The sequence below is a fragment of the Mesoplodon densirostris genome, chromosome 4 (genome assembly GCF_025265405.1).
Source record: "Mesoplodon densirostris isolate mMesDen1 chromosome 4, mMesDen1 primary haplotype, whole genome shotgun sequence".
NCBI classification, from domain to species: domain Eukaryota; kingdom Metazoa; phylum Chordata; class Mammalia; order Artiodactyla; family Ziphiidae; genus Mesoplodon; species Mesoplodon densirostris.
The window spans coordinates 120,271,146-120,292,816 of NC_082664.1; the positions used below are offsets into that span (position 1 = coordinate 120,271,146).

Below are 21,671 nucleotides of genomic sequence, written 5' to 3' on the forward strand. Positions count from 1 at the left end.
TCCAGAGAAGGCCTCGATCGTTCCCCCTTAGGGACTGTCCCTGGTGGCTGATGGAGTCGGCCTCACCTGGGGCCATCTGAGGCCTCCCTGAACTCTGGCCTCTGGCTAACGTCCCTGGTCTGGGGCAGAATTAGCATACTTTCTTAGGCCCTTCCACCCTCCAGGTGAAACATTTGTTTTACCAAAACTTCAGCCAAGAGCAAAGTCTTTACTAATCACAATTAAAATGTGCTTCCTGAGAGGGGCTGATCTGTATTTGCCTTTCATGGCCCTACCCCAGGCTCACCAACTTCCTCCAGTCACTGATAGAAACAGACATTCACTATGAGTCCATCTAGAGCTGGTTTTGCTTACAGCAGCCTGTGAGTTCTGGGACTTTATACCTGAGGCCCTAATTTGACAAGAGATATGCCTTGCATATCTGTGATTTGGCCATACATCCATTTGGCCTGCCTTGCTCTGAGTCTCTGTCTCGCTGTCACGGCTCCCTTGCCTCTCTATGAGGAGCCTTCTCCAGGAGTCTTCCTTAAAGCTGCTAGCCTGTAGACAGGAGATGCTGCCTTCTTTCCCCATGGGAGAATCAAGTTGTTTTCTATCTCCAATCTTCCAGTGCCTGTTCTGATCACAAGGCAGGGGTGCTCTCACACTTGGGCTGGTGGAAAGAGCTGGACTCCCCTTGCTATGGCCTCCCCTGGGCTTCGGCTGAAGAGCTGTCCCCTTGGCCAAGTCTTCTCTGCCACCCACCGACACAGTACGCTGGGCTTTCCCTTCTTCCTTCTTCTCTTTGCTCCAAACTGCAGAAGCCCTTGCAGTGGCCCAGGGTGCTTCCATCTGTCTTCTGGTACTGTCTCTTCAGGCTGTAGGGCCAGAGTCTTCTCTTCAGATATTCTCCTCCAAGGGTTGAGCTCCCTGGCAAGCAGCACAGCTGCATCCTTGAGCTAACTCCCCCATCTTTATACCAGGGTCATTTATGATAGCCATGAGAACCTCATTTTTTAAGAGCCTCCCATGGTCCTGGGGTCATTTTCTCTTTTATAGTCATGGAAATATCCTTCGTCCTGAACTTCCTGAAGACCTGCTGGCTCCCTTCATAAAAGGACACCCCTTTCCACTGAGTTGTTGAGGGAGGGAGGGCTGAATCTTCCAGCTGTGACTCCTTTTCCTCCCAGATTCCTCTTGTCCTTGGGAACTTCCATCAAGTATGGCTACCCCATGGGAGTGGTCTCACTGGAATGCCTCCCACTGTAATCCAGCCAGCTGTAAACGCAATTCCCCTTCCCTGCCTTAAATCCCAGCAGTACAGCTGGGAAGTACTGACACAATTAAAAAAGACTTTTTTAAAGACCCAGAGTTAACAGAATCAGCACATAGAGGCTCCAGTGCAGGATGTCTTTCTGGCCCTGCTCATTTTCTGCCCCTGTTCCACACCCCGACACTGCCACTTCCCGACCTTATTCCACAATCAGGATAATGGGGAGGGGGGATAGAGAGGGAGAGTGGCAGAGACCAGAACCCAAGAATCTAGGAGAGGGCCTTTCATTGGAAAAAGCTGAGATTTGCTTGGAAGGGAAAGGAATGGCAGCAGAAGGAACTGGAGTGGGGAAGAGACCAGAGCCCATGTGTGAGGACTCAAAGTGAAAAGTGGGACAAGGCTTTGAAGGACCAGGGAGTGGGAGATGATGAGGGCTAGGGTGAAGTGGTGGAGGATTTAAGGAGTGCTGCTGTGAATTATGAGTTGGATCCCCTGTAATAGTCTTTGAAAGACGTGAGTAAATACTGGACACTTGGTTAATGGACTGTGTTTCTTTGACTACAAAACTGTGTTCAGACTGGGCCACGTGGGATCTGGGATTTTTTTCGGGACACACAGGCAATCAGGCTCATGAGCTCTATTTCACTTATCTTCATCACAGTCAACTTAGCAGATCAATCACATCCCAACTCAACACAGCAGGTGTAATGGCCATTCCAAGGTGCTCATAGGAAGCAGCTGGGTTGACATCACCTTCTAGAAGTCTAGGAGGTTTATCTGGGAAGAGCCAGTATTTCCCCTCCACACCTGGATCATATCCCAGCAATGTACACCTCACCTCTGCTCAAGGCTGATACGTATACAAATGGGCAGCATTTCTCTGACACACATGTGCAACTGACTCCCCCAATTTAGTGAGTCTCTACCTTGGTTGTGCATAAGCAGCTTAAAAAAATCTTGATGTCCAGGCTGCACCCCAGACCAAGTCAGTTAGAATCTCCAGGGGTGGGACCCAGAAATCTGTCCTTGGTAAAACCCCCCAAGTGACACCAGTGTGCAGCCAGGATTGGCAACCACTGTCCTAATTACTGATTTATTCCATGTTTGGGCATCAGCAAATCAGACAGGAGCCAAACTCTTTGATATTCAACATTCCCACCTGAAGATACCTATCTAGTATCTGACATTAATACTAATCAAGAATCCCCAGCTCCTGAGGAACTTTCTTAGCACCCGAGCTTAAGCAACAGCTGGGATCAGTGTGGCAAGACACGCACTGCTGTATTTTGCAGACACAAAACCACAGCTCTTGCAAAGCCTGAAGGCCCCAGAGATACTTCACATGTTATCTGTTAACCTAAACGATCCCATTAGCCAGCCTGTGGCCCCTACTGCCCTCTGCCCACTGCTCTGGCCCCTCTGCAGGCTGCTGCTATGCTACCCATTGGAGGACACGGCTCCCATCTTCTCAGCTGAGCACCTGTTTCTTTTTCTGATACTCACTCACCAGCATCACGGTCCCTCCCCTGGATCGGCTGCTCCCCACAGGCCTCCCTTCCACTGCCGGTCACCACTGCCACTTCTGCCAGGGGCTGCCCCCTCGGCTAGGCCTCCTGCTGATTCCACTTGGTCCTGCTGCTATCGGGCACTGGGGTGAGTCTTCTGTCCGAAGAGTGGACGAGAGCATCTATCTTTTTCGGCTTTGGATCCGTGAACCCGGGGCCCGCAGCAGACATGTGTCTGACCCACCTCGTTTTTAAGCACAGTCCTCACTCCAGGTCTCCAGCATCAGACCTGTGTCTCGCCCCTCCACCCCAAGACTACAGCCCCACTGCCTCTCCCAGCAGGGGCGAGGTCTCCTACAGAGCACCCCTGCTGCCCAGGCAGCCTCTCCCCAGCCCTGCCCACCACGCCAGGTCTGTGCCAGAAACGACCTGCCCCCCATGTCTCGCTTCCAGTCACTGACAGCTGCAGCCCGAGCAGGGGGCCTACACACCCTGGTACACTTGGAAACGCAGTATCTTAGCAGACCAGTATTCTACAGCTCTCACACACTGGCAGGTTAGATAAAGGCTGCAGAGAGGGGAGGACAGGGGAGTCTGGAGCACCCTGCAAATGTTGCCCTGCTCTCTTCCTCCAAAGAACTCTGGGAGCACCAGGGATCTGGAAGCGGGTATGGAAAGTGGGTGAGAGATGCACCTACTTAGGGGGATCTAATTTGTGTTCTTTTTTTTTTTTTTTTTTTTTTTTTGCGGTACGCAGGCCTCTCACTGTTGTGGCCTCTCCCGTTGTGGAGCACAGGCTCCGGACGCGCAGGCTCAGCGGCCATGGCTCACGGGCCCAGCCGCTCCGCGGCATGTGGGATTTTCCCGGACCGGGGCACAAACCCATGTCCCCTGCATCGGCAGGCGGACTCTCAACCACTGCGCCACCAGGGAAGCCCTAATTTGTGTTCTTTAAAAAAATTTTTTTCCCAACAAGTTTTGGACTCGTGTAATGGTTAATTTGAAAAACTTGTCGGAAGAACCCCTACACAAAGGCAGTGATCCTCTGGCTCTCTTGCCTCCAGACCTGCTCTCCAAAGGTGAGCAGCGGCTTCTAATCGTCTAATTCTTCCTGACCTGAAATGTGCTTCTCCTTCCTGAGTTGATCAACCTCAGATATCATCCAGTGGCTCCTTGCTGACAGCTGAGCACTAGACTAACCACCCCGGTCCCACCCCACCCCCAAAATACTGCTGGTTTCCGTGCCTCCACCTGACACTCATGAAGTCTGGCAAGACTAAGGGCGTTCCAATCCTTTTCTCGCTCTTTCCTTCCCAGGCTTCTGTCTCTACCTAAGGTCAGTCTTGTTTTAATTTTATCAAGATTATGGAATAGAAAGAAGTGTCCAGATTTCAGAGGAATTTAGAACATGGAAAGACTCAAAAAGTGACTGGCTGTGAGGAATAATAAAAAGCATAGGGGGAGTCCTGGGCAGCTCTGGGGTCTTGGCTTCTGTAACTAGGCAGATGTTGCAATTTACTGAGAGGAGAGGAGGAGAGGCGGAGAGACTAGTTTGAGGCTTCTATGGGGCATCTGAGTGGAGCCGTCAGGACGCCATTGGCTCTATTGGTCCTGCGGGCAGGAGCCCATAGTGAAGCCGTGGGTGTGGCTGAGATCATGGGGGGGAGTACACAGACTAGAAAGAGAAGAAGGCCCAGACCTAAGCTGGAGAACAACAGTTAAAAGAACAAAGAGACCTGAAGGGGGAGTGGGGAGGAGCAGCCAGAGCTGCAGGAGGAAGTGTCCTGAACCCAAGGGAAGCAGCAGAGTCTTTTGGGGAGTTAAGACTGAAGGTGACCACTGGACTTGGAGGAGTGGAGGTTACCTTGGTGCTGGTGGCAGGGCTCACTGGTATGGTGGGGGAGGGCCGGGGAGTGGGCTGAGGAAGGAGCACCAAGGGGGTGAAGGTCCGAGGTGGGGAATTGCCAAGATAGGAAAGACTTTCTTCAGGGTGCCTAGCTGTAGCCCACAGGAAGTGTTGGAAGACACAAATGAGGATGGGGAGATGCAGTAGGCTCCCAAGGCGACAGGAGGGCGGGGCCAGGAAGAGGGGGAGTGAGTCCTACAGGGAGGTGGCCATCCCCACCACCCTAACGGAAGGAACGGGGGAAGGATGTAACCGGGTTGGGTCAATCTGTCATCAGAGAGCGAGATGGGGGCCGCTCCCATGCCACCTGTCATCCTCCGAGGGCAGAAGGTGCAGCCACCTGGCAAGAGCGAGCGGGGCGGGGATGAGGGACCAGAGCTAGGGAAGTGGACATGCAGCAAGGGGCCGTGGAGAGCAGAGGGGCATGCTGAGGCAGGAGGCCAGGGAGCTCAGGAGACAATCATTTGCAGCTTTCCTTGCCTTGCCTTGCCTTTTCTCCAACACAAGTGGCGGCCTCCTGGTGGTGGCGTGGAGCAGGGGAACGCTACCGAATCCTTCCAGGGCTGTCTCTGGAGGGCAGGCTACCAGGAGGCCGGGGGGGGTGGGGGAGGCAGGGCACCGAGACCCTGGTGAAATGTTGGCTGAAATGGGGGACCTTGCTGGCTGGTGGGCAGGAGGCAGAGGCAGAAGGAGCTGGGAGGGAGAGGGCAGAGGTCCTGGAAGGAACGGGTTGAGAGCTCAAGCAGGAGGCTGTGGTCAGAGTCTGCATGGGACAGTTTAGAGATGGAAAGTTCTCAGTGATGGCGAGGTCTGGGGGGAGGGGCATGGGGGATGGGGCTGGCGGCTGCATGGGAATGGGGCAAAGATCCCTGAAAGGTCAAGGCGAGGAGAGACCAGGGTGCTGGGTCGTGAAGTCACCCAGGAAGGCTGGACCTGCGTGGGAGAGGAAACCCAGGAGGCAGTCTTCCTACGTGGGGAAAGGCAGGAGGATGTCTGAGATGAGCTGGGGCAAGTGGGGTTCACCTGGAGAGCCCGAACCTCAAAGGCACAGGGGATCTTGCCAGACGGTGGGACCCAAACAGGAGGCACAGAGGGCCTGGACCCTACCTCCCACCTCTGATGCTCCCAGGGTGTGGGGGAAAGAGGGACATAGTAGCCCCACAGGTGAACCAAGCGTCAGTGCAGGGAGGAGACAAAAAACACCTGCAGGGAAGAGCTAAGCCCAGCAGGGAATCTGATGGTCATGGAAGAAGGGTTTGCAAGGGTGATCGTTCAACAAGTATTTATTGAGCAGCCGCACCTGCCAGGTCCTGGGAGCGACACAGTCTCTGCCCTCGTGGGCTTACATGCTGGCAGAGGCCCAGTGGGAAGGCTTGGGGTGGGGGGATGGGGGCAGTGGGAGGCGCAAAGGGCGAGAGAAGCTTCCTTGTCTTGGGCAAAGAGGCCCGAGGAAGTGAGGAACAAGGGCCTGAATCTCAGTCACGCCCCACTGGCTGGGGCAGACTTGTCTCTTTGCCCAGAGGTCCATGGAGCCATTCATTCCCTTGTTCACTCTCTAATGGTGTACTGGATGCCTACTGTGTGTAGGACCTTTAGGTGCGTGGGCTGGGCTGGGGAGCAGGGTGGAGGGGGCTTGGGGAGCAGAGGGGGTGTGTTTGCCACAAGGTTACAAGAGGAAGGTGACCAGGGTCAGGGCTGCAGAGGAGGGAGGCACTTGGGGCTCTCAGAGGCTGGTCTGCGGGGGGCCCGTGCTGCTGGGAGGGCTCTTTGGAGGGTGGGGTGGTGGGAATGCATTTGGAGGTACTTCCAGTGGGACCTGGACCTGGGGATTCCCCCTGGGGGCTCTGCCAGAGTCCCCCGGGGAGACTCCTGCTCCAAGAGGCTGGGGTGCTCCGCCTCCCCCGAGCCCCCCCATGAGAGAGGCATCAAGCTGGGGAGCCACAGAGGAGAGAGGAAGGGCAAAGAAGTTGTTGAGCCACTGGGTCACACGTGGTGAGCCGCGGAGGGAGCGGCCGCGGGATCGTGCTGCCTGTCCCGCCCGGCGGGGTGGGCCACTGGCCCTTTTGAGGCGGGCGGGACACTCCTGGAGACTGGCAGGTTGGCTGGGATTCCCGGTGGTGGCCGGGGCGGTGGCCTGGACCGGCCCTTGGGAGGGAGAGCAAGTCCACGTGGGGGTACAATACACTCTGAGGGGCAGGCGTAAGATGTGGCAAAAGCGCAGGTTTCTTTGTGCTCTGCGTGATAGGAAGTGGATCCCACGGTGGACGGCAGCTTGCTGCTGGTGAGCGGCAGGCTGTCCGGGACACTCAGCATCAGGGACGGCAGCTTGCTCGGCAGGATGGTGGGGAGGCCAAGCCGGGGGTCGGCATGTGCCACGGGGCAGACGAGAGGCCCAGCAGGGGTGGGACGCTCGGCGAGCTCTCGGCGGGGGCTGGGCTGGCGAGGAGGGAGGTGCGACGGTCTCCATGGGCTCCACACGCTTTCCAACACAGAACCTCAGACTGAGGGCTGGAAGGGACCTCAGGGGCCACCCAGTCCAACCTTCCACTCTATTCCGATCCCTTTTGCCCCTGGACAGGTGACAGCCCAGCCTCCATTAACAAACCTCCAGGGACAGAAGGGTCACAACCCGTAAGGTCACTTGTTCCACTGTGGGATGGCTTTAAAGAAGTTCTTCTTACATGGAGTCACCACGTGCTTGTTTGGGCCCTGCATGGGGCTGCCCTGCACGCTCACATCCCCAGAGCCCTCAACAGCTGCCATTAACCAGGGAATGAACGCTTGTCCGCCCTCCTCACCGAGGACTTAAGAGGGCAGAAAATGCATAAGGAAGCTCCAGACACGGGCATTGCCTAGTCCAGAGATGAGACAGAGCCCTGGAAGGAAGCCCTCTCCCAGCTTTTCAGAAGAGTACATGTGATTACTGAAGGCTCCTGCCCTGGTATGGAGGGAGGGTCGGGGTGATCCAGACCACAGCTGGCATGTGGAGACTATCCTCTGGACAGCTCAGGACTCACTGCCTTGCTGGTAAATTCCCCAGGCGCAAGGCGAGTCTGAGAGTCACCTGCTGTGGCTGCGCCCCCTGGGACCTGGAATGGGGGGAGGCAGGATTCCTAGGCCGAACTTCTGAGCCACTCACCGAGTTTTCGGCATCTGAGTCTTCCGAGCTGCTGATGACCACGACGCGCTCCTCTGAAACAGGGCAGGGGAGACAACGTTAGGGCCTGCCCGGGATGCCCGTGGATGGGGCCCAGGGCGTTCTCCCGTGGGAATCCTTGCAGGCCAGTGGACTGGGTGGGTGACGTGTGCCCTGCAAGGGGGGATGTGAACGTTCAGCGCGTGTGCCAGCGTGGATCTGTTTGTGCAGAGGGGTTATTCAAAGCGGCTTTCCATCACTGCGTACTGTGCCTTGCCTGTGAACACTTAATTCAGCTGTTGGCCCTGGAGTGATTCAGAATTTACTATCTGTGGAGGGGGCGTGGCAAGCACCACCTGGTTTGGAACCTTTTGCCGTCCTAAAGCAGAACACTGGTTTGTTCCAATTCTCAGCTCCGTGAGCCACGAGATGTTTGAGTTAAAAGATACTTTATCGGGCTTCCCTGGTGGTGCAGTGGTTAAGAATCCCCCTGCCAATGCAGGGGACATGGGTTTGAGCCCTGGTCCAGGAAGATCCCACATGCCCCGGAGCAACTAAGCCCGTGCACAACTACTGAGCCTGCGCTCTAGAGCCCACGAACCACAGCTACTGAGCCCGCGTGCCACAACTACTGAAGCCCGCGCGCCTAGAGCCCGTGCTCCGCAATAAGAGAAGCCACTGCAATGAGAAGCCCGAGCACCAGAACGAAGAGTAGCCCCTGCTCACCGCAACGAGAGAAAGCCCATGCGCAGCAACAAAGACCCAACGCAGCCAATAAATAAATAAACAACTTAATTAATTAATTTTTTTAAAAGATACTTTATCTAGGTTAATCAAAACCTTCTGATTACCAATAGTATTTGTGAGCAAGGATTATCAGTCAGGGCTGAGTGTGTGACCAGGGTCGGGGTTCAGTGTGACCAGGGACAGGGGTCAGTGTGGGACCTACAATGAAAATAAAGCTGGACTCTGGGTAAAACAGATCCAGGAAGAACTGTCTTGAACATTCCAGAATTCTATGGGTTGACCTCAACTCCCTCTCTGGCAGGGGCCGTAAAAGGTATCTAGGACAAATGAGGTACCTTAGGCAGGTGGCAGAAAAATTTGGGAACCGATGGGTGTGGACTTTACCCAAGTCCTCTCTGGGCACATGCCAGGCACCCACCAACAAGCATTTCTTGGGGAGACCCACCCCATGCAGAGGCACAGTGCTGGGTTCTGTAAGAGTGTGAAGACTGTTAGGGGAAGGAACTAAGGAGATGTGGTCTTTGGCCCGTCACACTCGTCACACTGGCATCCCAGCAAAGCACAGGCTAAACTATCCACTCTCATCCCCCAGACAAGCCCTGGGCTTTCCCTTCCCCATTTGGTGGCAGCTGAGGGCAGGACACACAGGGAATGCTGTTGGCATTGGGCTCCGTGGGTAGGGTCAGGATGCAGAAGAGGGGTCCCACCCAGCCCCTGGAGGACAGCGTGCAGGCCTCAGCCTCTGCTGCCCACCCACCTCCCTACCTGCCTCCCCAGGGTCGCTGGTCGCATGGTTGCTGTCAGGCAGGAAGGTCTCATTTCCTATGACGGGGCTCTTGGGGCTGGGGGACCTGTCCAGGTGGGGTGGCGAGACTGCCTTGGAGGTGCTGGGCCTGGGCTGCTCAGGGGAGCTCCGAGCCAACCTTGACTCTTTCTCCTCCTCAGACTCCATCTTGATGACCTTCCTGGGGCACTCGGTCTGGCAGGACTTCCGCTTCTGTGGTGTGGCTGTGTTGGAGACCTCCTGTGCAACGGGGAGTCACAGGGTAGGGTCAGGAGCCTCCTACTGGGGCAGCGGGCAGAGACCAGACCTGGGTGGCAGGAACCTGTGCCCCCCGTGCCCTTTGCTCCTGCTGTTCTCTCTGCTATCTGCCACGTAGATCACGCCTCTCTATACAGGATGCCTTCCCAGGTCAGCATGCACACTGGCCCTGCTGGTGACCACTGACCACTGACCTCTGCTGGCCACCACTGACCACTGACCTCTGCTGGCCTCTGACTGCCCTGGGAGGGGCTCATGCTTGGAGAGGAGCTTCCTGACAGGGCAACCAAGCGCAGGGAGAGTGTAGAATAGGTGCCTATTGAGGTCTGGATTCTCACTTCAGCTCCACCTCTTACCGCCTAGGAGGATCTGGGCCCTCGGGAGGGGAGGGGAGGGTGGGGGAGAACCTTACCTCTCTGCAGGAAGGGTCTTTGATGGAGTAGGCGTACACTGGCACAGGGTGTGCCCCTGGCACCGGCTGTACCACAGCCAATCCTGGGGCCTGCACCTGGGCCCTCTGCGCCTCCTCTGGCTGCAAAGTCAGGAAATGAGGGTAGTCAGAAATGACCAGGCAGCAGGACCAGGGCCAGGTCCCCAGGCCTGGGGTCAGCCCAGTCCCCAAGGCTTCACCCAGAAACAGGTGCAGGCTGCCCAGTCCAAAGCCCAGAGCCTATTGGGGACCAGAAGTCCTCCCCACAGCCTCCATGACTTCACCCCCTTGTGACCCTGAGGTGCTGGCATCCAGGGACCACTTCAATGCTTGTGCATCCTAACGGGGCTGGAAGATGACCTCAGGGATCACACTGCCCAACAACTCAAGGCTCGCTTGACAATAGGCCCAGCCTAGACAACTCCAGGGACAAAGTGCTCACTACTGAGCTGACACTGGCCTCCCTGTCACCTGTTCACAATAGCCAAAAGGTGGAAACAACCCAAATGTCCATCAGCTGATGAATGGATAAACAAAATGTGGGATAGCCATTCAGGGGAATATTATCCAGCCATAAAAAGGAATAAAGTTCTGACACACACAACGTGGATGAACCTTGAACACATCAGGCTAAGTGAAAAGCCAGCCACCGAAGAATACATACGGTCTGATTCCATTTATATGAAATATTCAGAAGTGCCAATGCACGGAGACAGCAGATTGGTGGTTGCCAGGGGCTGGGGGAGGGGAAGTGAGGAGTGACTGCTTCATGGGTACCGGGTTTCCTTTTGTGGTAATGAAAGTACTCTGGAACTAGAGGTGGGATGGTTGTACCAGACTATGAGTGTACTAAATGTCACTGGATTGTACACTTTAATAAAATAGTTAAAATGGTGAATTTTCTTATGTGAATGTTACAATAAAATTATAGTTAAAAAAAAGAGGATGGTACTATATTAAGATTATTGCCTATCTACAGAAAAGGAAACCAAGGCACAAAGAGGTGAAGTGACTTCCTAAGGTCACAAACCTAATTAAGGGCCTGGACCAGGGCTTGAATCGTGTTTTTGAAATCCAAGTTCCCTTCCTGCACCCACTGTATCCTTTAACATCCCTCTGCACCATCCTTCTCTACCATGTGACACTGAAGAATAAGCTGGACCTTTTGCTGAAACCAAGTGGGTGACGTGGGGAGTGTCCCTCCGAAAGGGGAGGCCCAGACTCCGGAGCTCAATCCAGGGGCCCTGGCCTGCCACTCCTGCCTGCAATCCTGACCCCATGGCACCTCACAGCCCCTGTGCGCTCAGTGGATGACCATCCATCAGGAGCCTGCGGTCTGTCCACCCAGTGAAGGAAGGGGATTCTCACACAGCTGGAGGGGGCTCTGGGTTGAGCAGAGAAAAGCCAGGCACTGGGCTGGAAGAGGATGAGGCCAGGGATGTGCTTTCCTTAGGACAAGCTCTGTCCCTCCCGTGTGGTGGGCAACATAGTCAGGCCCACCCTCACGGGGTGCACAGCAGGGATTACCTGGCCGAGCCCAGGCTGGGGAAGGCAGGGAAAGCCCCGCACGACAGGCCATGTGCTGGGGACCAGGACCCTGAGGTGGGGCTCTTCTTGGTATCGAGTGCTTTCATGTGAAATGTGGGCTCCCAAATCATTGGCTATAATGGACTGATTTCCTTCCCTCCTCCTTGCTTCCCGGGTTTATTTTTCTCAACATCTTTACAGAAAGGGAGGAGAGCTGGATCAGAGAGCGCACCTGTGTGTGGGAAGGGGAGAGGGGATGATCTCCCAGGTCATATTCTCCCAGGTCTCTAGGGAAAGTACACAGACTCCACAGCACTCTCTGTGCCAGTGTTCTGCAAACTACAGTTGTGACCCATGAGTGGATCACGAAAGCAATGTCATGACTAGCATTTTTTTGTATTACATAGAATAATACAGAACAGAAAATTAGAGTAACTCCCATGTTTATAAGCATAATTTGTTTTGCAAAACTTCTGTTTTAGCTACAGGTATGTGCATGTGTATACCCTGTAGGTTAGATGTAAAATATATTTTTTACAGTGGGTAGTAGTCAAAAAAGTTTAAATCACTTCACATTCATTAAGATGGCCACTATTAAAAAAAAAGTGTGAATGAGAAACGTAGAGAAATTGGAACCACTGTGCACTGTCGGTGGTAACGCAGAATATGGTGCAACCACCATGGAAAACTGTATGGTGGTTCCTCAAAAATTAAAAACAGAATTAGTGTATGATCCAGCAATTCCACTTCTAGGCAAATTTGATGTTGTATGTATTTGATCACCATTAAAAATGAAAGAGTTGGGCTTCCCTGGTGGCGCAGTGGTTGAGAGTCCGCCTGCCGATGCAGGGGACATGGGTTTGTGCCCCGGTCCGGGAAGATCCCACATGCCACGAAGCGGCTGGGCCCGTGAGCCATGGCCGCTGAGCCTGTGCGTCCGGAGCCTGTGCTCCGCAACAGGAGAGGCCACAACAGTGAGAGGCCCGCGTACTGCAAAAAAAAAAAAAAAAAAAAAAAAAAATGAAAGAGTTGAAAAGGTCCTGGTCTATCCTTCATGTATGTCTCTGCAAACTGCTGGCATGTAAGAGAACCTCTTTCCACCTGGGCTGTGAACTCCCCCAAGACAGGGCTGGGCTCCTCTCCACCTCCGTCCCATCCTCCCTGACACCGCCTGCAATGTTAATGAAGCAGGGGACACACATGAGGGCTCAGTAAAGAAAAAAAATCATGATGACTGATTTATAGTTGTTTTACAGTTTTAAAATAATTTATTTTTTTTCCATTGTATTGTGACGTCATTGCAAAAAGAGCCTGTGAGAAACAGAGGAGGGAAAATGTCCGAGCCACTGTCCCACCCATGTGCTCCTAGTTAAGCCTGTTGGTGTTTTTCACCCTCTCCGCCTACAGGCACAGGGTGGCGATGAAAGTACATCAGCAGTTTCAAGAGAGATGAGTGTCGGCCCTAGAAGCCCAGTTCCTGCCTCCTAAGGCAGGAATGTGGGTCCAAGGGTTGCCTTTCTTCTGGCACAACCAGACCATGCCTGCCACCCTCAAGCGGCCACACCTGTCCTTTGCACGCATGGTGTGTGACCCACTTCCATTCCCCAGCTCCATCCACCCTCACCCCCAAGCCTATTACCGAAGTGAAAGCAAGAGACTTTGCAGGAAGAGGATTCTTCTGAGGTTCCAAGTTCAAACTGCTTAGTAGCTGGTAGTGAGAGGTCACAAGACCAGACCTGGCAAAATGCCTAGACCTTATTCACACAAGAGTACAGGCTCTCTTGCTGTTCGTTAACCAGCGACTGACACCTGGAAGACAGTGCAATCTGTGGACCCACGGCACTTTCAACTATCATTCATATGATTTCTTTGGGGACATTTTTCATTCTAGCACTGTTTGTAATGCCAAAACAACCTAAATAGCCAAGGAGTCAGCTAAAAATAAACCATGCTACATCCACTTAATGGACCACCATGCAGATGCAAAAAGGCATCAGGAAGCTCCCTGTCTACTGATAAGGTAAGAATTCCCAAATACTGGGGCTTCCCTGGTGGCGCAGTGGTTAAGAATCCGCCTGCCAATGCAGGGGACACGGGTTCGTGCCCTGGTCCGGGAAGATTCCACATGCCGTGGAGCAACTAAGCCCGTGCGCCACAACTACTGAAGCCCGCGCCCTAGAGCCCGTGCTCTGCAACAAGAGAAGCCACTGCAATGAGAAGCCCGTGCACTGCAACGAAGAGTAGCCTCCGCTCTCTGCAACCAGAGAAAAGCCCACATGCAGCAATGAAGACCCAATGCAGCCAAAAAATAAAATACAATAAAAAAAAAAAGAATTCCTAAATACTATTATGCCTAGGGCACAATACTATGTATATGTGGTACTGTGCTACTTTTGTACAAAAAAAAAAAAAAAAAAGGAAAGCAAATATATATAGTCATATTTGCTTGTAATTACATAAAGAAATTTTGGAAGGGTATGTAAAAATTAATAAAGATAGGAATATGGGTATAAGAACTGGACAGACAGGGGACAAGGTGGGAGAGAGACATTATTACTTTTAGGTTTTTATTTCTGACCATGTGATTGTATTGCTTATCCAAAAAGTGGGCTAACTGAAACTTGAACCACCTGTACCTCTAAGAGGCTGAGAATGGGAGAGTTTCAGAAAATAAGGAGTGAAGTATGCCTGCAAGTAAAGAACTGAGTGTGTGTGCAAAGCTTATTTTCTTTTATCTGGGCAAAAATTAAAACACATTCCTTGGAACAGAGCTGTTGCCGCCTGTTCTGCAGAGAAACTTTTCTTTTTGAGGGCTGTGGTAAATGGATGAACATACATAATAAAACTCACAAAATATTTTAAAAATATATAAAACAAAATTAAGTCGCTGGTCAGTCTTAGTGTTTTACAGTATTTGGGAAAACAACTGTTACAGTTTTATTGCTCTGAGTAACTGACAAAGCAGAAACTATCCAGTTTTTGTAGCAAAGGCGTCACACGTAAACAAGCAAAATGAATGAAAAAGTCAAATGGTTTGCCTCATTCTCCAAGAGCCACAACTCAAGCTGAACTGTGAAAGTGGTTTAACACTGTCCTAGGTGATCTTTTTTTCCCTCTTCTGGTTTCTTTTTTTGTTTGTTTTATTTATAGTCTGATTTAAAACAATCAGATTCAAGTTGGTTAATTTTAGTTATGTAACAACCTGACATGATGGAGGAAAACAACCTTTAAAGGGATTGTGTCTATGGTTTGATTCACTTAGAAATTTTATTTTCTTGTAACTTAAGTGCAATAAAATGTGTTTTTCATGTTTAAAAAAATGGGCTAAAATGTCCTTTTTTAAGTTTTTTTTTTTGGCTGCACCATGTGGCTTGCGGGATGTTGAACCCAGGCCACGGCAGTGAAAGCCTGGAATCCTAACCACTAGATCACCAGAGAACTCCCCTGGTGTTTTTTTTTTTAATGATTTTTGTTTTATTTATTTATTTATTTATTTTTATCATTGTTTTATTCTTTTTTAATGCACCATCTTATTTTATTTTTTTTAATTTATTTTTTTAGGGTGTGCTGCGAGGCACATGCAATCTTAGTTCCCCAACCAGGGATCGAACTTGCATCCCCTGTAGTGGAAGTGTGGAGTCTTTACCACTGGACCACCAGGAAGGTTCCCCCCTGGTGTTTTTTACTTTTGTATATGGGTATATGGGAATGCAGTACCCAAGGCAGTTAGGAAGTGGCTTCAAGTCCTGCCCCTAGCTTGCTGTGTGGCCTCAGGTTAAGTCACACCCTCTCTGGGAGCCTTAGCTTCATCCTCTGTACAAGAGAAGGTCAGAATCCAAGATCTCTCCTAGCTTTGAAACTCTCAGATCCTAAGTTCTGCCTCTAACAGGAAGCCTCTCCTGATTGCCTCAGCCTACAGCAATCTCTCTCTCCTATAGGCCATGCCATGGCAAAGCTAGAAAGGCTGAACACCCTCACCATAAGACTTGCTTTCCATGGAGGACTAGTCAGTCCTGGGCCCATATCCTCAATAGGCACGTACACCTGGATGACCAGGATGGGGGGCAGACCAGACACCCGGTCCAAGAAGAAACTGAAGAAGCTTATCCTGGCAGAGAGGAGCCATGCATGCAAGCACCCAAGAGGACAGGTTAAAGGGATGCCGTTGCATTTCCACCCAGGGACGCACTCTAAGAGCAGTCCAGAGATGGGAGTGGCTGCCTCAAGAATGAGTGAGCTTCCTGTCCCCGGAGGGTGTGCATGATAGCTGGACAGCCACAGGTCAGGGGTGCTGCAGAGGTAATGCCAACATTAGAGGGAGTGTGGGCACTCCCAAACCCTGAAAACTATGGTTCTTGGAACTATGCTGACCCTGAAATCACACCGATAGAACCCAGGCTGCTGTGATCACTGTCTGACTCCTGGCCCCATTCTTCATTCGTCTCCAAGATCCATGTGTGGGGGGAGACGAGGGGAAGGTCCACATACCTGGGGTGGGGCACACAGAGGGAGGGTCATCTGCCGCATCTATCAAGGGCCTGCCTACCAGTGACCACCTCCTTTATCTCCTGTCCATCCCTGGGCCTAACCCCTCCTGAACCCATCAAGAGCTACTTTGGCATTCAGGAGCCCAGAGCCAGCCAGCCAGCCCTTCCTTTGTTCCCTCCCACTGAAGGCTCCAGTCCAGGTCCTTGCTGTCCCTCTCTCAGGTGCTCTCCCTCCTCTACTGCCTGCAGACACAGGAAGAGCAAGACTCAGTTTCCTTCCTTACACAGGGGAACTCCCAACCCACCTGACCAGCAGGACATACCACCTCCCCTTCAGACCTCAAGCCCATCTCACCAGGTCAACGTCAGGAGTGTCTTTGGGAGTGCAGGCAGCTTCTGGGCTGGCTCTCCTGGAAACAGCTGCATCTGGAGAACACAGAGAAGGTCACAGGCAGGTCAGAGACATCCCTGGTGAGAAGCATCCTGTCTCGGGACAGTGACAAAGGAAACATCCCCCTTGCTTTTCCTGGAGACCCATTCTCCAGGGCCTCTGGCAGCACTGGGGAAGCTCCATGGAGGGGCTGTAATTGGAAAGAAAGCTTCCTGACTGCAGTGGGCATGAACTCAGCCAGAAGGAAGAGAGAGGTAGCACTAGAGAGTGCTTGCCTTTGGCTCCAAACCCCAAGCACAGCTCTCTCCATCTTGGGGCCACCACCAAGGCAAAGCACGGACAATCCTAACACCGTTACTGCTCACTGATTTCTCTGCATAATGAGAGCTCCGTGATACTCTTCTGACCTGCACCCTGTTTTTATTAAATCTAAATCTCTCATGCTTCAGAATAAAATAACTCCTTTCTCTGCCACTTCCCGGTTACAACACCCAAGGCAAGCTGTTTAAACTCTATGCAAGTCATTTCCTGTACATGGGGTAACAGTCACCACCTAGGTGGAGAAGGCACAAGTCCACGCCCATTCTAGTACTGCACTTTTATAAGCCCACATCCGCTATCGCCAAGGGCAGGAGTGAGCAAGGTCTCCATCACTGGCACCTACCTGAGAACCTTCAGATTCTGTAGCCTCCCTCCCCTTACCCAGTAAGGGCATCCTCACACCAGCTGACCAGAACTCAGAGTCCAGCCTGGAGATTTTGTCAAAGAGCCATTAAAGCCTCCCCGCCCTGGAGGCCCTCCTGTGTACCCCCTGTGTCTCTTGGAACTCCCCTGATATCTCCAGCTCCTATAAAGGTGCTGCAACTCCTGGATTTGTATTGCAGAGCCAAGCACTGTCTCATTCCTCAGCTATGTAATGTGCCCCAACCTTGTCTCCCAGTTGGACTGGACAACTCCAGGTCAGGAACTGGTGTGCTGTCCCCATATTTCCCAAGGGCCCAGTACAAGGCAGGGCCCATAAAGGTTGGAAGCTGGTCCAGATGGCGGGCCATCCCAGGGGAAAAAGGTCTCCTCCACTGAGCCCTAGCATGGTTCTGGGTAAGCACCCAACCACAGGGGATAGGGGGAGTGGTTTTCAGCCCCTTTGCCCATACCGCATGTTCCAGTTAACTTCTCTGTTGCTGGACACAGGTGGCTTAAGAGAATCTCCTGAAGTGGCTGGTCCCTCTGGGGCTAAAATGATACAGGGTCTGGTTCTCAGCTTTGTCGTTTCTTAACTTCCTCTAGGGTCACAAGATCACAGCTAATCCATAGGGCCTTGTTAATCAGTCAAACGTGACCCCTCTGGGTGGCTGCAGCCTCGTGTCAGTGCCTCCTCTCCCCCAGATTGATCCTGCACCCTGTAACCTATGATGTGATCAAACCCAAGAGGCTTAATAAAAACCCCATAGTTTCCTTTTCTGTCATACGGAACTGATCTTCTCTACCTCGCCTTTCCCAAGGGACAGCGGCAAGGCCCAAGCCCTTAAACGGTAAACAGGACAGCCATGAGGGTGGCTTACCTGTGCCCTGGGTGATACGAGAGACGAGATCCTGCAGGCGCACCTTGAATTCGTCGAAGCTGTCCATGCGCACGGCAGCTCGCAGGCTCTGGGGCTCCTCCCGGCGCAGCTGCTGGAGTGCGTCGCGCAGGAAGCCGTGCATGTCCAGCACCTCCTGGTCGGAAGCATAGAGCTTCATCCTCTGCACAAGCACGCTGCCCATACGGATGCGCTGCAGCACAGCATCCAGGCGGCCCAGTTGGCCTGCTCTCTCTTCGTAATCGCGCTGGTACCGTGCATTCACCCCCTCCAGCAGTTGGCGCTCCTGCTCCCTCACGTATTCCACCGCCTGGCGCATGCGCTCGCGGATCAGCTCCTCGGTGTCCGCGCGCACGCGGCCCAGCTGGCTGATGGCCGAGCTCATTTGCGCCTGCGCCGCGCCGAAGGCGCGGTCCTGCTCCTGAAGGTCCTGGGTCATGACGTCCAGCTCCTCCTGCCGCTGCTGGATCTCCGTCCCGATGTCGCACTTGAGCTCGTTGTGGCCCCTATCCAGGAGCGCGCAGGAGCAACACAGCGGCTTGGAGCAGCCTCGGCAGTAGATGCTGTGGACACATAAGGCTGGCCTGATTTAGGGCTCGTCTGCTTTTTTTCTCTTTATATTCGTTATTAAATTCCTCTTCAAAAATTACAAAACTTTGAATCATGGTATGTTTCTACGTTCGTGCTTTTCTCAGTTCAATGTTTGTGGTTATGGTGATAGTATCCAAAATACCAATAAAACGTTATTAGAACATCAAAAGTTACTAAAGTAATAATAGCTAGCCTCCATCCGTGAAACAATGCAAAGACGTACAACAAGAAAGTTAAATCATCTCTTCCCAGCGTTTCTGAATTTCCTTTCCCCACCTCGGAGGCAACCAGGTGAGCACCCTGGGTGCATCCTTCACACCTCTCTCTATTCAAACAGCTTTACATAAATATCCAGACTATGCTGCTGCTAGCAGAATTCTAATGACTTGATACATTTCATTCCTCTTAATCCTCCGTAGAGTTTCTTAAGGGAGAATTACTGTTATCCTCATTTCACAGATAAAGAAACCAAGACATTCAGAGTTTAAATAATTGGCTCAAATATCTACAACAGTTTTGGGCAGGTTGATGTTCTTAAAAAAAATAAGAGCATGCTAAACCTTTGTAACTTCCTCCTTTAATTGAACTTTTGTTCAGGACACTCCTCTAGGTCTACAAGTATGGACCTGATGTATTCTCATTAATAGCTTCTTTACATTCCAGATGGACCACACTGATTCATTCATCCTGTTAATGGACATCCCAGTGATTTCCTGTTTGTGCATTTTTCCTCAATATGCCCAATGCTTTCTGTAGCCTAATGCATGCATCCTTTTGTTTCTATGAAATACATTACAAAATAATAGGATTGCTAGATCAAAGAGTATGCATATTTTTATTTATTTAATATATTTTAGCCAGCAGACACTTCCATAGCATTTACTATGTGTCAGACACTATTATAAGCATTTGACAAATATCAACTCATTTAATCCTTCTAACAATCCTATGGAGTGGGGATTATTATTATCCCTATTTTAAGGATGGGGAAACTGAGCAAGAGGTACAATAACTTGTCCAAGGTCACACAGTTAGTAAGTGGCAGAGTCCAGATACAAATTGTAGTAGGCAGAATAATGGCCCCCATCCAAGTACTAATTCCTGGAACCTGAATATGGCACCTTACACGGCAAAATAGACTTGACAGGTGTGATTACATTAAGGATCTTGAGATGGGAAGATTATCCTGGATTATCTGGGTGGACCCAATGTAAGCACAAGAGTCCTCATAAAGGAAAGAGGCAGGAGGCAGGAGAGTGAGAGAGGGGAGAGGTGATGATGGAAGTAGAGGTCACAGTGACACTATGCTGCTGGCTTTGAAGATGGAAGGGGATCATGAAATACAGAATGCAGGCAGCCTCTAGAAGCTGGAAAAGGCAAGAAAATGGATCCTCCTCAAGAGCCTCCAGAAGGAACACAGCCCTACTGACGTCTTGATTTTAGCTCAATGAGACCCATTTCAGACTTCTGACCTCCAGAGGTACAAAACGATATATCTCTAATGGTTTAGGTCCCTAAATTTGTGGTAAATGTTACAGTAGCAATAGGAAACTAATATAAAAAACCCAAGCAGCCTGGCTCAGAGTCCATGCTCTGAAACACTGCAGTGCTGCTTCTTCAAATATTACCAGGAAAAATATTAGTTACTTCCCTAGAAATACTGCTGTAATTTACTCTCACCGGCAATGAAAATAATAAGTTAGCCCACCTGAGGCCAGGAGAAAGGATTTTAGCTGGGGCCATTTTGGCCTTACTTACTGATAGCAACTTGTCCCACAACTGCCAACAGAGAGCCTGCTGGCCGACCCAATTCTAAAATCTTGAAACCAGGTACTAGTCCTCAGCTTTGCCAGCTCTCAACCTTCCCAAGTCACCCAAGGTGGTAAAGTCCCAGGGCTTGACCCTCCTGCTCAAACACAGGAGACTTATGCCACGCTAGCAAAGCTTTTCTGGAGACAGAAAAGTGTGTGGAAAGTGGGATGGGGGGTGCCACTGGGTCATGAGCCTTGAGCTCCTCCAGCCTCAGGAAATCGGATCTAAGTAACAGAGACCCACATCACCTAGAGTCAGGGCCAGTGGCTGTGGTAAGTGGCAGTTGGAGCAGAGAAAAAAGCTGGGCAGATGTGGATCTGACCTCAGCTCTGTGCCCTTCCTTGGCAGGTCATTTAACCTCTCTGCACCTCAGTTTTCTTACCTGTAAAATAGGGATAATTCCTACCTCATATGGGAGTGCTGGAGAGGATCAAATGAGGTAAGCCATACATGAATGTTTTTTAAAAAGACTATGATTATAATTGCCTGAAATATTAGTGCTCCCTAATTAGACACTACTAATGAGAAATGTTAAGCAATTATGAAAGGAATGAATAACTCTACAGCGGGCAATTTGGCAGTATTCATCAAACTTACAAATGTATTTATCCTCTGACCCAGCACTCTCCCTTCTAGATATCTTTTCTGCAGCTCTATCTCCATACATAAAAAATAACATTTGTACAACGTAACACAGTCCATAATAGCAAAGAATAGAAACAACCTAAGTGACCATCACTAGGCAATGAGTTACACAAATTACAATGCACCCGTACAGTGGAGTACTATGCAGCTGAAAAAAACTGTGGAAGTTCATTATATGGAAAAATCTCTCTGGCAAAATAAGGATAATAATAGGAGTATTAGGAGGATTCGATGAGTTAATATATATAAAAGGTTAGAACAGTGACTACCATATAATGTGTTCAATTATGACAATGTATACTTTAAGTAAAAAAATCAAGGTGTAGAAGTGTATTATAGGGGACTTCCCCTGGTGGCACAGTGGTTAAGAATCTGCCTGCCAATGCAGGGGACATGGGTTCGATCCCTGGGCCAGGAAGATCCCACATGCCGTGGAGCAACTAAGCCCGGGCGCCACAACTACTGAGCCTGCGTGCCACAACTACTAAAGCCCGTGTGCCCTAGAGCCCGCACACCACAACTACTGAAGCCTGTGTGCCTAGAGCCCATCCCCCGCAACAAGAGAAGCCACCGCAATGAGATGCCCACGCACCACAATGAAGAGTAGCCCCCGCTCGCCG

The 21,671-nt window shown here is 51.3% G+C and overlaps 1 protein-coding gene across 9 annotated transcripts in view; it reads right to left on the bottom strand.

Annotated features, from left to right (window-relative positions):
* Positions 1-21,671, bottom strand: part of PML (PML nuclear body scaffold) — a 45,075-nt gene that overhangs the window by 5,810 nt on the left and 17,594 nt on the right. For 2 of the 9 annotated variants that reach the window (XM_060097015.1, XM_060097020.1), the window contains exons 3-7: positions 17,986-18,566; positions 16,388-16,458; positions 10,001-10,120; positions 9,312-9,570; positions 7,803-7,855 (exon numbers count right to left, since the gene is read on the bottom strand). In XM_060097015.1, the coding sequence (XP_059952998.1) occupies positions 7,803-7,855; positions 9,312-9,570; positions 10,001-10,120; positions 16,388-16,458; positions 17,986-18,566 (1,084 nt within the window). Of the gene's footprint in view, positions 1-5,930; positions 7,143-7,802; positions 7,856-9,269; positions 9,281-9,311; positions 9,571-10,000; positions 10,121-16,387; positions 16,459-17,985; positions 18,567-21,671 lie in introns of those variants that run through there. The other 7 variants (XM_060097017.1, XM_060097021.1, XM_060097023.1 and 4 more) reach the window with 6 other exon arrangements.